We start from the raw sequence: 14583 nt of genomic DNA on the forward strand, positions 1-14583 counted from the left end.
AAAGTTAATTATATAACTTTTATTAAATTTATAAAAGAAATTATTTTTCCATTAAAATTATAATTATGAAAATTATAACCACATGGAAAATGTTAGTAGAGCTGAATAAAGAATTCATTTACACTGTGATTACATCTGTGTACAAAAAATGTGCACATTAACAAGAAGTATTGGGGTAAATCCAATCTAATGGAGTGGCTGGAACGCGGGCAATTTTTTTATAGTTTCGATTTCCTGGAAGTTTTATTTTGTGAAAATATTTTGTATTTCATTAGTACTACCTCACATGGAGAGAAATTAAAGAAAAATGATAACTGTAGGAAAGCCAACTCTCTAGCGTCAGGGTAGCCAAGTGAGAAATCTCCCCACAAGGGAAAGCTGAATGAATTTACAGCCAATCGACAATGGCTAGTACATGCTGTGCCAGTAAGTGCACTCCAAACAACTAGAGAGGGTCCCCACCACACCGAGGAGATTACATCAAAAGGCCCTGAAGTGCATCTGCACATTTTAGTGCTTAACCGAGAAGTGGCGCTGCCAAGTGAAAGTGCAGCGGTGGCAGGGACGGTGGCAGGGACTGTGGCAGGGGCGGTGGCAGGGACGGTGGCAGGGGCGGCTCCGGAGCCCAGGGCCCAGGAATGTGCTAAGAAAGGAAAAGGCAGGAGAGAGATGGGGAGGAGAGGGACACACAGAAAATTTTTCCAGTATGTGTGGCAAAAATGACATGGCATACTAATTATATTCTTAATAACTACTAAAAATATTGTACAATCAGAAAGCTAGGTGCTAAGAGAACAAATGACCGGAACGAAAATTTTAAATAACCTAAAATCAAAACAAGAATGTGGCCTTACAAATGCCCTCTATTCTATCCACTACTTCCCAAAATCTTGCCATTTTCATAAAGATAGAAAACAGGAAATAGGGGCTGGTGACTTAGCTCAGCGGCATAAGCGCCTGCCTTGCAAGCAGGCGGTCATGAGTTCGAAACCCGTTACCGATAAAAAAAAAAGCAAACAGGAAAGTCTTTTTCATCCTGCTACCAAAGGTATCACTTGACCTGAAATTAATATAAACTAAGTGTGTACATAAAAACAAGTAAAAACCCCCAAAGCTTATTTGCACAAGAGGAATGATGCATCTGCTTTGCACTTGCCACTGGCACGGCGGCAGCTCTGTTAACAAGAGGCTGAGAGGGCTCCCTCCTCCACTTTCTTTCATCTTATAGCCCCATTTCTGATAACCTTAATTCCATGAGCTCTTTCCCTGCCAAAATGATCTGACGCACACTTGCAGGCCCCACACCCCACCCTCACCGCACAGAGGCCGTCCCACCCTCTCTACCAGCCAGCCTCTCCTTTCTTCCCTACCTTTCTTCAGTTCCTTCCTCCCCTTACAAATCTTAGTGCCCTGGGTCTTTTCTGGAAATAAGCAGATTATATTCAATGTTAATGTCTGTTTTTACTTTCTTTTCACTATTCCTTGCCTAAAACTTTGTTGGAGTTCTGTGGGGCTTAATTTAACACATTCCTATATGCACAGCTATGATCAAAGCATCATCTACCGCCTAAACTACACAGATGTTGTCAACTGTTCCTCCCCAGTTTGCACACACAAGAATGAAAATACTATAAAACCAAGAATGCCTGCTTACCATTTGATTCCTACAGAACTGTTCACCAAATCCTGTCGATTCTACCATTAAAAACATTACTTATATCCATTTCCTTCTCTTGACTCCTCGTGGCCCTACATTATTTCCCACACCCAGACTCATCTATGAACCTTCCCTCTGCCTTTGGTTTCTCCTCTGTCACAACCATACTCCACAGTGCTCACATGACAGTTCTCTCTAAAATTTAAGTCTGATCATGTTGTCATCTGCTGTAAAATCCTTCAGGTTTCCTCTATGCACACAGAATTAACTTCCAAATCTTTCTCTGTTATCCAATCTGGCATCAATCAACGCTTTTCAATCTTGTCTCCCATCTAGTAAAGAGTACTAAGAGATAAATTATATTCAAGGAGATCTAGAGGGGCTATTTTACTTCCTATTAGTATAATTACTGACATGATAATTTATGTAACTGACAAATATTCTAATCTCAACTATAAAATACTGTCATCAAACTCAAACTTTTACTAAACATCTAAACAAGATTACGTTCATCTATGTAACATTCAAATTGTACTGGATGGTTTTAAATATTCTATTTCCAATTCTAACATTAAAATATAAAGTAGATTACAGTATAAGTAATCTAAACCAACCTCTATGTTCCAAAATGATGTTAACACGTATAACTAAATTTCTCACAGCTTTCTGGAAATGGTCAAAGTCAGTTCTTTGGGTCCTTAACAGTGTATCACCTGTATCACAGGAGAACATTTGGCAACAAAAATCAGTTAATTTAGAAGATAAATGCTTACCTTAGTGAGTCCCACTAATTTTTCCATCTGGGACATTCTTGAGATTACCATATAAACTAGCAACATAAGCTATTCATCCTAATAGATTCATTAGAAAAGTTTCCTCAATACAAATAAAAGCTTCTATTTCAAATTTATAAAATGTACTAAAGAAGCCAGTTTATTAGCTTACACATACCAAAGTATGGGTTCTCCTGAGAATCATTCCACTGTTTAATTAAATGTTATATGGTCTTGCAGACATGCAAAAATTGCACCATCTGTCTGGGCTGCAAAACTCAATCTTACTACCATATCACTAAATAGCAACAAACATCATCTTCATACATATCTGCAAGTAATTTATAGACAGCTAATGAACTGCCTCTAAGATCTTGACATTTGATACAATCTATACAGATGATAATACTCTTTAAATCAATATACTTGGAATATTTTATTTTGAGTAAGTGGTTAAGAACTTATATTTTAGAGCGTATCTATACTCTTGAGTAGCTAAGATGTAGATCTATGCTCTGGCATAAATTCTAAATGCTGTACAGCTCAGGTATTAGGAAAATCATAGAAATTGTTTTAAAGCACCCATTCTTATTAGAATAATTATTGTGTAACTAGATCTTCCTAAAATATCTATAACTAGTATTATATCACAACCATCCTTGATATGGGTTTCAATTCTCTTTTTTAACGTGAAAGGTACTAAAAATAGAGAACTATAAATAAAATCATCTAAAGAACACAAATAGTAAAGCTGACTAAGAAAATGTCTAAAAACCTCGTACTCTTGAAATTAAAAGCAGAAAAGTATACGACTGCAACTTGTACTCTAAATAACGAGTAGACGCATTTCCACTATAGGTAACGCCTTCCTGCACTGCCCCACACACTGCTTCTCTCACGTTTATTCCTTTCTGTTCTTCTCACATCTTTTATTTGTAGGAGGTGTCCTACTGGCCCTATCACCTAGGTTTTTTCAGCTATCAATTATCAACTTCAGTTTCAATAATCAACTTTTCTTATATTTTCCATTTGTCTTTCTCTCTCCACTGCTGCTGTCCTAGTCTAAAACACAAGCCTTTTCCAGGCTCATACCCTTCCCACTCTCTCATCACTGCCTGCTCCATGATCAATCTTCACCATTCTTTCCTCAACCTACTTACTAGACCCCAGATTCTACCCTCAGCATTAAGATGTCATGATTTCTCCTAACTGCCAAGCTGCCCAAATAGCAAACCTTACGCTTTACTCCTTACCTCTCCTCTCCACGGTCTACCAAAATTGTCTGTGAAAAATAATGATTACTCCCTCTATTTTTTGTCAGAGAAAGCAAAATACATTGTCTTCTTAAAACACAAGTAACATACACATGTATGACTTAAAAGTCTAGGCTTCATGAAATGTAATCCTGAACCAAAATCTAATTTGTTTTAAATGTACGTAATTTGTAAGTATGATAGGTTACCAGGTTCAAGAATTCTAATCTATCTAAGAGAGCAATCCTAGAAAGAGTTTTAAACATGTTATTAAATGTAATACCATTTAGCACACTTGTTTTTCCTCAACTCATTTCTCATAATAGTTTCTATATCATCTTGGCTTTTCTCCCACTTTAGTTTCATATCCCATCTGCTCATTTAGGATTCATGTCTGTCCAGCTGCTGAAATATTTGTCACTTTAGTCATTAGCATTTTGCGTAATATAGCACTGTGTTTTTAAAGTTCAGAACTGAATTATTTTAGAAAACTGAATATTTAACATCACCATTTCTTAATCTAACTTGGCCTGCCCACACTTTAAACTCTCCACCTAATAAAAAATTCAATCTCAATAAGTTTTTGTATCTTTTAAAAGGAAGCCAAGAACGAGGATCATAAATTTGCTCCTACCCATCTCAGAAAAGATTCTCAAATATAGAGACTCCAAGTTGCCAACACAGTTTCCAGGGAATGCCCTTTCCATTTCTCTCTAAGCGAGTCACATTCCTCCAAGATCCAGCTTAAAACTCTCCTGCTGGGTCTTTTGGGCTACAAGTTATTCTGCACTCCCTGGAGCACTTCCCTTGTACTTGACACAGAGCTTGGCAGAAATTAAAACTGTATGTGTAGGTCCTTTCTACATACATCACACACTTAGCCCTACAGTAAGCCCAAGCTAGATTTTAATCATTTCTGATGCACATTATTCCTAAATGAATACTATGTACATGTCCTAAATTTCTCAACTATCACAAACAAAAAATTAACATTTCTAAATTAGTTTATTGGCAACCCCAGTCAATCACACCCCAATTCCTTTTTTCATCTCACTGGGTTTCAGAACTCTTCACTTACCACACAAAATAGCAAACAGAACATTTATTCCTGGGGGTACCCGTAAAAGGTAAACAAAAAGGCAAAGCAGTACAAAATCTTTTTTCCTGATGATATCATGGAAACTGCTACTGTTGTCAACATTTTAATGGACGGGTATCAACAACAACAACAACAACAAAAAAGCAGCACTGGTCCCTGCAGGAAAGGAAGGGGAAAGCTGCCTTCAGTCCACACTCCAGAACTGCAGCTCACCTACGGGGAGCCGTGCTAGCCTCTCAACACTCTTCAGGCCTCTTTTATAAAGACAGCAATCGTCTGCTAGGCTAGAAGAGGGCCCGAGAGTTCAGAAAAGCTGGGGACAGCTTACTCTCCCTCCGGAGCACACAGGAAGAATCTGGGAGTGTTGGGGTACCTGTTGTGAAGGCCCAGGCTATACACAAAGAAGGGCAGCTCAGCTCCTAGCACTCCACAGGAAGCCGATCCCCATAAAAAAGCTACCAAAATTAATCAAATTCTGTAACACGCAATTAAGTACAACACAAGTAAGATAGTTATCATGTATAGCAATACACATCAAGGGCAGACTGTCATAAAAACAAATTTACAAATTAATTTTTTCTAATATTTTAGAATTTGGAGACCATCTTTATGTAAAACTCCAAGCCTCTGGATAAAACTTAAGATACTATTCAAAGTCAATGTGAGTTGCAAAAAACACAGTTTTGTGAGAGAATTTCCTTCCTTCACCAAAGGCTAAAATACACTTCTTTTTTATCCTGCCCGCATTGTTAAACGGAAAACAGAAATTAGCCAGTAGTTCAATTCTTTCTGTTCAAAACTAGTAAGGGTTGTGGCATGTGCGTCATGCTAAAACATGAATTGGTCTATAGAAGAAAAATATATTAAGTACTATTGCTAACACTCCCTGAGACAAATCTTAAAATGTTAGTAGAACTGCTATTTAAAGTTCAAAGGGCACTTTAGAGCTGCCAAGGAATTAATAGCTTAAAGTAGCAAACAAGAGCCACAGTTCAATTCCCAGTCTCAGTCAGCTATAGCTCCGAGTTGGGACAGCGAAACACTGCCACAGCTTTAAGACACATCGCACAACTGCGTATCATACACCCAAATGAAAAGTTACCATCTCTAACATAAATTTCAGCTTTCTCTTCTCAATCTTGGCTTATTTACAAGGAAAGACACAAGAAAAACAATTTCACCTTCTGCTCCCTCAAAAGAAGTACAAAAAATACAGTAAGTACAATGACTACATAACTGCTATAATTAAAACAAGTCACTTTACCACTCCAACGTCCTGGTTAGCTGCCAGGGCTACTTTCCTCAAGGTCTTTTCCCATGAAAGAAAGCACACTATCTAGCCATCCGAACTGCTTTCCTTAAGTGACCCTCATAATGATTCTTTTCACATCACATGCCTCTACATTTCCAGCAAATTCCCGAGAGAAACTGAGGCACAGAACTACACCTCATGGTGGTATAGTTCTGTATCTAGGTGGCCAACCTGATTTCGCTAGTTCTGAGCCAGGTGTGCGAGTAAGCCCAGCTCTCAGGCTAAGAGTGGAGTATTGCTCTAAAATCAAGGCCAGCCAGGAACTACAGTGAGTTCAAGACCAGTCTGAAATGGATGGTAAAACCCTCTCAAAAAAAAACCAAACAAAAATAAAGCCTAGAAGAAATTCTGAATACAACTCAAGTTCCCTATTACTAGTTTACTGCTCGTTTTACGGGGCTCACACAAAGCTTTCTCATAACTGAAGGCTGAGCAAAAGCCCTCCTTATCGGCTTATTTAAGACGAAAGTGAATTCTAGATCAAGGACGAATTCTTAATCATACAAAAATTCCCAAAAGGTTCTAAAATACATAGGTTTGCCCACCACAGAAAATCTAATACCAATTGAATCCCTATTTCTTTTAGGCATCATAAGAACACATTTCATAATCAGGTTAGTCCCCTTTAATATAGATTATTAAAAAAATTATCTAAAGTTATTACCAAGTCATAAACCATCCAACTTTGATAATATATATTCAAGCATAGAGCTAACCACCTAAATAAATTAAAACAATCTTATTTTACTTATGATCAGCATCTAAGCGGTCACAGAGAATTCTCTTGAGAACACAGATTAAATACTCATTTAACAAACAGTTAATGAGCATCCAGCTACCAACACACTCACTGTCCTACTGAAGCCCAACTGCTCATTGGTGTTATACAGGAAGAGCTACGTACACTTCAAGAGCCTGGTGTGTCTAGTTCTGCACACAGGACTGAGGGAAGGCATCAATGAAGAAGTGACACTTGAACTATTTTAAAAATGAGTAGGGCTGTGCCAGGCACACATATACATATAGATGTACACGAAAACTAGGAGCTGATTCCAAGTTTTCAGAGCTACATGTTCATACATTTTTTTTCCTTATTTTTCTTCAGAACATTAAAATTCAATCATAACAATAGTCAACACAAAGCATTTAATCATAAATTTTACTTTTGAATACTTTACTAGAACTACTTTTATATTTAATGAAGTAACTAGGAAAAAATGAAGATGTATGCCATCATAAATTTATCAGTGATTACCGGGAGAGAAAATAAATTATAACTTTCATAAAGTTCAATAACCTGTTATAGTACCAATTTTTGAAATTTCCACTATTCTAAAAAATGTTCACAAGTATGTATCTTATTTGAAACAAGTTCTCAAATTTAATTTCAATATTAAAGAAATGCCAAATACATACAATGAATGCAGCGATTTAATAGAAATTTAGAACTATTACAGCAAAAAGAATCAAATGAAGATTTTAAAAGATATTTTTATCTACAAGTATATCTTCTCCTATCCACCTGTTAAATTAAAGCTACAAATTTAAGCTATGCAACATAGTTGAGTGGGAGGGTGCAGGCTTGTAGCTCCAGCACTCTGAGATCATGAAGCGGAAAGATGGCAAGTCAGAGCCTGGCCCAAGCAGCTCAACTAGACCACTTTAAGAAATATAAAAAGGACTGGGGATGTAACTCAGGGCCAAAACCGTTGGTTCTATCTCTAGTGCTGCAAAATAAATAAATAAACTATACAAAAAAGGGCACAAATGAAATTTTAATGTAATCAACCTTGAAGATTCCTTTGACAGTAATGGAGTTTCACTGTATAGAAAAAAGTGCAAAAATGTGCAAAGTTGTCAGCCAGGGATCTGTGCTATTTCATAGTAGTGGAAATACAGTTTTAATAAGATTTACCACAATTAACCAAGAATTTTAAAAAACTCAAACCATAATATAATGGGACTAGGGATGTAGCTCAGTGCTAAAAAGTTTACCTAACATATTTGAGGCCCTAGGCTGAATCTCCAGTACTGCAAATAAGCAAACATACATACATACTAAACCAAATAACACAGATGCCAACAATATAACATTTCGTCTCAGACAAAACTGATTCTCCTAATTTTAATCTAGAAAGAAAAAAATTATCTTTCTTTCCGGTCCCAATATACTCTGAAAGTCATTTTATGAGCTTAAAAAAGAAAAACACTACAAACATAATTAACTGTGCTAATATAAATACAAGTAAATACAGGAGTTCCTAAAGGTGGGCAATTATAGCAATATATGAGGCTAGAATCTACTCTACACAACAGGTAATTTTAAAAGTTAAATAACAAAACAAAATAGTAAGATAAGGGAACTGTCTCTGAAATAAACATCACAACATTTTAACAGATTTGAGAGCTATTTTTATGTCAACTACAGCAAGGCTAGAAATGCTGATGTATATAAGTGACTGTACTAAACAAAAATTGGGCAAGCATACATATTTCATTCATGCAAATGAGTCTGAATTTCCAATTCCTCATTTATGTTAATATTTACCAAGATTAATGGAATATCATCTCCCTATGTAATGAAGTGAATTTTCCCAACAGAACAAAGCTAATACCTTTAAATCACTCAAATAAACAATGAAAGTATAGACAAAGAAATTTAAACACAATCAGAGAAGTTAAATAGCTCAAAAGGGAGGGGAAAAAGTTCTAAACCCCAAGAACACATTACATATACTGTTTCACGAACTCTAAAACTCAATCAGAAAGTTCCATAAAATAAATATGTGTCTTGGTGTTATCACTTCTTGCAGGGAGAGGGATGTCGGTCCTTTGTTTTTACTAGACCCCCCAACAGATCTTTAAGGCTAATTACCATACTTTGGATTACATTAAATGTAATTTCTGAAGTAGAAATGTTCATAAAACAACAAGATAGAAATTCTGGTAAACCACACCACACGACACGCAGTTTATGAAAAGCAGATCAACACATAAAGTAATGTATTTTAAATAGCAATATTAGGGGCCGGGGATTTAGCTCAGTGGCACAGGGCCTGCCTGGCAAGGGGGAGGTCACGAGTTCGATCCCCAGTACCAATAAATAAATAAATAAATAGCAACGTTGCAGAAATCTTTCCCTGCATTTCTAACAAATGGTTGTAAAGCACAATTCACTAACAATAGCTAATATTCAAGCATTTTACTAATTTTCACAAGCTTTATCTCTCTCACTGGTTAGCTCCTGTGAATAAATGTATCATCTTAAAAAAAAAAAAAACCCATACAAGCACTTTTGCTCCTAAGGGGAACATAATTATTATTTATTTCTCTTGAAAATAAATCGAGTATCTCAAAAATACCCATCCTGTTTTTGAATAGAACTTTAAGAGACAGCTGAAATAACTGTTCATTTAAAAACATCTGCTCAGGAACAATCTCACACACCTGTAATTTGAGCTACTCAGGAGGCTGAAGCAGCGCGATCCCAAGGTTTGAACACAGCCAGCGCAACTTGGGGAGATCCTGGTTCAAAATAAAATAGCAAAAGGGCAAGGGATGTAGCCCAGTGGTGCAGCTCTTTTACCTGACATATACAAGGTCCTCAGATTAATCTCTAGCACCACTAAATAAATAAATGAATAAATCCAGATAAATAATCTCATTGCTTTTTACATTGCGATAAAGTGATTCATCTGTATTTTATCTTATTAACCTCAGAGATGTCTCTGAAACTGTTTGATAAATACAATTAACTTACAATTAATAAGGCAAAATAACCCAGTGAACAAAAAAGATCAATTTTTCTAAAATTAATATTACCCACTCTACCTTAATGCTATTAAAGCCTTAAAAGATATTTTCAAATAACATTGAATACATTCACAAAAAAATTAAAATAGAACATTCTAAAGAAAATGATAAGCTATATTTAAGCACCTGGTATAAACTGAATAAATATTTATTATCTTAAATCCTGTACCCTGCCCATTCTTCTCACAAAGAAAAAGCACAGGCCCAATCAAACTACTTCCCAGTGAGCACTTCAAGCAATAACACAGCTCAATATTTGTAGCATACTGGTTTTAGCCACATTATTTTCTCTTTAAAATTATGAACTCATCACACGTACAAATGGCTCTCTAAAACGGTCTAGTAAACTGCTACACTGTGCTTTAAATTGCTGTCTATTATGTACTTAAAAATATTTACTAGCAATTGGAGGTTAATATGGCAACTATTACTGGGTAGCAATTATTGCTATTAAAAATATATAAATACTGTAACACCATGTCTACTAACAACAAATGTTAAACAGAAAACACACATTAGAAAATTATAAATATTTTCATTAAAGAAAATGAGCCATCATGAAAAAAGAAGCTTTATATGTAAATATTAAAACTGCAAACTGGGATGAAAAAATACTGTGCGTAGTATTTTGGCACTTCAGAAGATTAGAGAAATCCACTTCCCCTCATTTTCACTTGACAGTCCTCTCCGTTTGGTTGTAGCTCCAAAAAACAGATTTCAGAGTCTACACTGAGAATTATCCTCCCTTTCTTAAAAAAGAAACGTCTTAAAACAAAAAGAAATTAAGTTGACAACAGATTACCTGAAAAACTTTAAATATAAAAAGTTATGGTCCTCAACCGGAATTATGTACTAACGTGTATAAGCATTTTAATTCAGCAAAAATTTGAGATCCTCACCCAATTATCCACAGTCAAGAATCTAAGCAAACAAAACAAATGAATGTGGAGCCAGTATCTAACATCCAGAGATCACTCTCTCAAGTCAAAAAGTGCATATATAAATATAGCTAAGGGCACAAAATCACTTTCTCCTTATTATATCAATAGAGAAACAAAAATAAAGATATACTTAACATCTGGAAATTATAATATGTCTTCTCACAAGACATATTAGTTCACATACCAGAGAGGGCATAGTTACACTTTCCAAATAGGCACATTTCACACCCTGAAATGAATTGTAACTGAGTGAATATATAACGAATCACCCAGAAATCTGACGGACAACGTGAGAAAACAGTTTTGAGTCACAAAAGGCATGTATTTAATGCAGTAACTACAAATCTCACAGCAGTAAAAATAAGAAACACATACAGTGACCCATATGATATGTACATGATAGCATTTTTCTCAGGTTAAAAAAAGGATAGAAGCTGTAGAGAGAATTTATGAAATCTGATGCCATGCAGTAGAAAATCAGAAAACAAAAGTAGAGGAGCAAAAGTCTTAATGCACCTGTTCAAATAATCAACTCCTACTAAGCCACAATGACCACCTCACAGTAACGAAGTGAGCACTAGTCATTGCTGTGGTATAAAACTTTAATCTCTAGTTTTTATTTAAATCTACAGCAATAATATCAATCTACATCAAAGTATTTGTCCTGAAATACTCTGCTCAAAAACTGAACAAAAAATTGCAAGCCAAATGTGTGTATGAGTATGTGTGTATGTTATTAAGCAGATAAAACACACATTAAGTATATAAAACATACATTATTTTGAAGAAGTAATAATCATATCTCCTTTGAAAATATGCATTCTATACAATGTATTTTAGGCAACATACTTTTAATATTCTAGTTTGCTGCTGGACACTATAATCCTTTTAAGAAAATTCTCAATTTGGATCAAAAAAAGTTTATAACACTTTACTCACTCAAATGTTTTCAAAAATTAGAACTTATCTCCATGTAAAGATAATACAGACACACTATAGTCCTTTAAAATAAAAAAATCAACCTAAGTATTTCTGTGGTTTTCTGCATTTCAAAGCTGCTACCTAAAGAGTAATTGTATTTTTTAATATTAAAAAGTCAATTCCTTGATTTAAAGAGATTTAGGGGCAAGTATCCCGAACACTAACCTTTAGTAGGTCAAAATAAGAATCAGAAACCTCGTCTATAAAATTACTTCTACAAAAGAATCTCATGCATCCTATCTGTATAACATTATCATTCTTACTTTAGCTTTTAAAAAGATAAAATAAGTTATCCTAAAGATTAGCTATGCATATGGGTTCATTTGTCTACAAAATCTGCTGTATATAATTAGCCACATGTATACAAGTCACTATTACTCAGCTTGATAGATGGCAATTTGGGAGCTATCGTTTCACTAACATGGGTTTTACTTGGTATTTTAATTACCTGTAAAAGTGTCAATGTGGTCACCAGCCACCAAACAAAAACCATTTTAAATAGCCTTTAATCAATATGTTTGCTGATGTACGAAAGTCCCTGAATTTAATATCAAATGATAGATTAAGGGAGAAAAAAAGGCAAAAGGGGTTTTATTCCCACATGTCAAAAGATCAAGGGAAAATTATAACAGTACTGAGAAGAAATGCAACTTGTAATTGAATTTTTAGAATGAACATCTGGGTAAAAATGCTTGATTTTTAAAAATAAACCTTATGTTACTATGTCAATGATACTATACAACGACATGATGTCATTCACTCCGTAAAAATCATGAGCTGATTTTATCTGCATAAATACTGTAATATTTAATAAAATACTTCTACTTAAAAAGTAAGCAAACATTTGTATTTCTCCACTAGTTTCAAAAAAAATCTTTGCCACCCATAATTAAATGTAACTAATTGCAATTTGAACACTAAATTATTTATCCAGTGTAAACAAGGATTAAGAAAATAATGCTTCTATCTACAGCAGGCGTGACAGAAAATAATTTCTAAAATGCACATTCTCCAAAAGCCAGCACTCTTCCAAAAACTAGGGTGCACAACTTAAAATAAGTTCAGTTTTTTAAAGATAAATTAAACTGTTCAGCCAATTTTCTAATTATATTCTACGCTTGAAACATAATTACCTTACATCTGTTTACAAATCTTTGCTCAATATTTAAACAAATTCGTACTCTCCCGGGCAGATAGCTATACATATAGCAACTCGTGCAAAAAAGCACATATTTAAAGACCATGCAATACAATTATTAGCGTAAACGCCAAGTTTAACAACGAGAATGTTTTCAGAGCTAGGTAATACGACCCAATAAAAAGCAAAGATGGCATTTACCACCAAATGTCACTGCCACCACCAGGAAGAGATGCTGGAGACCTATACATTTTTAATTTCGATGAATCCAGTCGCTGTCGTCAGGTGCCAGGCTTCCACGAGAACAATTGACACCCTCACTGCTTTAAAATTAAGGCAGGCGATGCAAATCCGAAGGAAAAGTTGTCAATTATCAGAAAGAAGAGAGCAGGAGAGGGGCGAAGGCAGATAAAAGCGATGTTATCAAACCGCCCAGCTTGTTGCTTTTTTGTGTGTGGATTCGTCGTTAGGATAGAGAAAACAGTTTTTAAAAGACACAGGAGGAGAGAAAGAAGAAAAAGCCTTCTCCACCTTCCGTCGGCTCCGTGCAAAGGCTTTACGGATCTCCGGCGTAGTAAACCCCGAGAGGCAGGCGGCTGTCGATGTTTACAATCGCGGGAGCTTGGGGTGCAAGAGTTCTCTACTGACACAATCGCATTCTATCAACTGCTTTCGGGTAAAACTGCAGGTGTCATTACGGAATTAAAAAAAGAATTCAAAAGGCGTGCGAGCGGGCGTCCGATCCGACCTGGGGGACAAGGCTTGCTGCTCGCAGGCGCGGGCAGCAAAGGCAAAGCCTTCCACATTTAGGGAAAAAAAAGGGGGGGAGAAGGGGAGGGGAAGGGGGTGTGATTGCAACAGAGGGTGGGCGTTCGAAGTGCGACCCAGAATCCGCAGCTTTGAGACTTCCACATGCAAATTCCACGCCGAGCGCCGCGCTCACAAATGATTTTTAAAGAGCCAAATAAACACTGGATGGGATCCAAGGCGAGGGAGAGACGATCCAAAAGGGGAGAATCGGCGAGAGGCGAGCGGCAGGGAGAGGCGAGGGAGGGGCGAAGTCCCGGCGGCGGGAGGAGAAAGTTGGTCGGCGGCGGAGGTCGGGGACCCCCCCCCGGTACAGCCCCCCGCCCCGCGGCCCGGCTACTCACCAGCGAGAAGAGGTTGGAGTGACAATCCTCCAGGCTCGCCCCGTTCGCCACCCAGTTCGCTGCCGCAGTCATGATCCTCCGCGAGCCCGGCCGCCAGAGCGGGGCATGTCGGAGCGAGGTGTCCGAGGCGAGGCCGGGCCGGGCCGCCGCCGCCGCCGGGAGAGGGCGGGAGGCCGGCGGGAGGCGCCGCAGCGACGCCGCGCCGGGGGCGGCGGGCCCGGGCCGGCGGGGGGGTCCGCGGCGGCCGCGCGGCTCCTTCCTGCTCGGGCGGCGGCGGCGGCGGCGACTCCGTCGGCGGCGGGGGGCGCTGTCCGCGCGGCCCGGCGCCCTCCCCGCCTCTCAGGGCCGCCCGCTGCCTGCCGGGCCGGCGCTGCGGGCCGGCCGCCGCCTCCGCCTTCCCTGTTCCTCAGCCGCCGCCGCCGCCGCCGCCTTGTTTATCTCCAGCCACCGACTCCCCCTCGGCCC

The 14583-nt window shown here is 37.7% G+C and overlaps 1 protein-coding gene across 5 annotated transcripts in view; it reads right to left on the bottom strand.

Annotated features, from left to right (window-relative positions):
- Positions 1–14255, bottom strand: part of Med13l (mediator complex subunit 13L) — a 280561-nt gene extending 266306 nt beyond the window's left edge. For all 5 annotated transcript variants that reach the window (XM_063225704.1, XM_063225705.1, XM_063225703.1 and 2 more), the window contains exon 1: positions 14119–14255. In XM_063225704.1, coding sequence (XP_063081774.1) covers positions 14119–14190 — 72 coding nt within the window. In that variant the 5' untranslated portion in view covers positions 14191–14255. The remainder of the gene's footprint in view (positions 1–14118) is intronic.
- Positions 14256–14583: the final 328 nt, after the last annotated feature.

Source organism: Cavia porcellus, unplaced genomic scaffold (assembly GCF_034190915.1).
Source record: "Cavia porcellus strain 051 isolate PalLab524CR breed Dunkin Hartley unplaced genomic scaffold, mCavPor4.1 scaffold_16, whole genome shotgun sequence".
NCBI classification, from domain to species: Eukaryota; Metazoa; Chordata; class Mammalia; order Rodentia; family Caviidae; genus Cavia; species Cavia porcellus.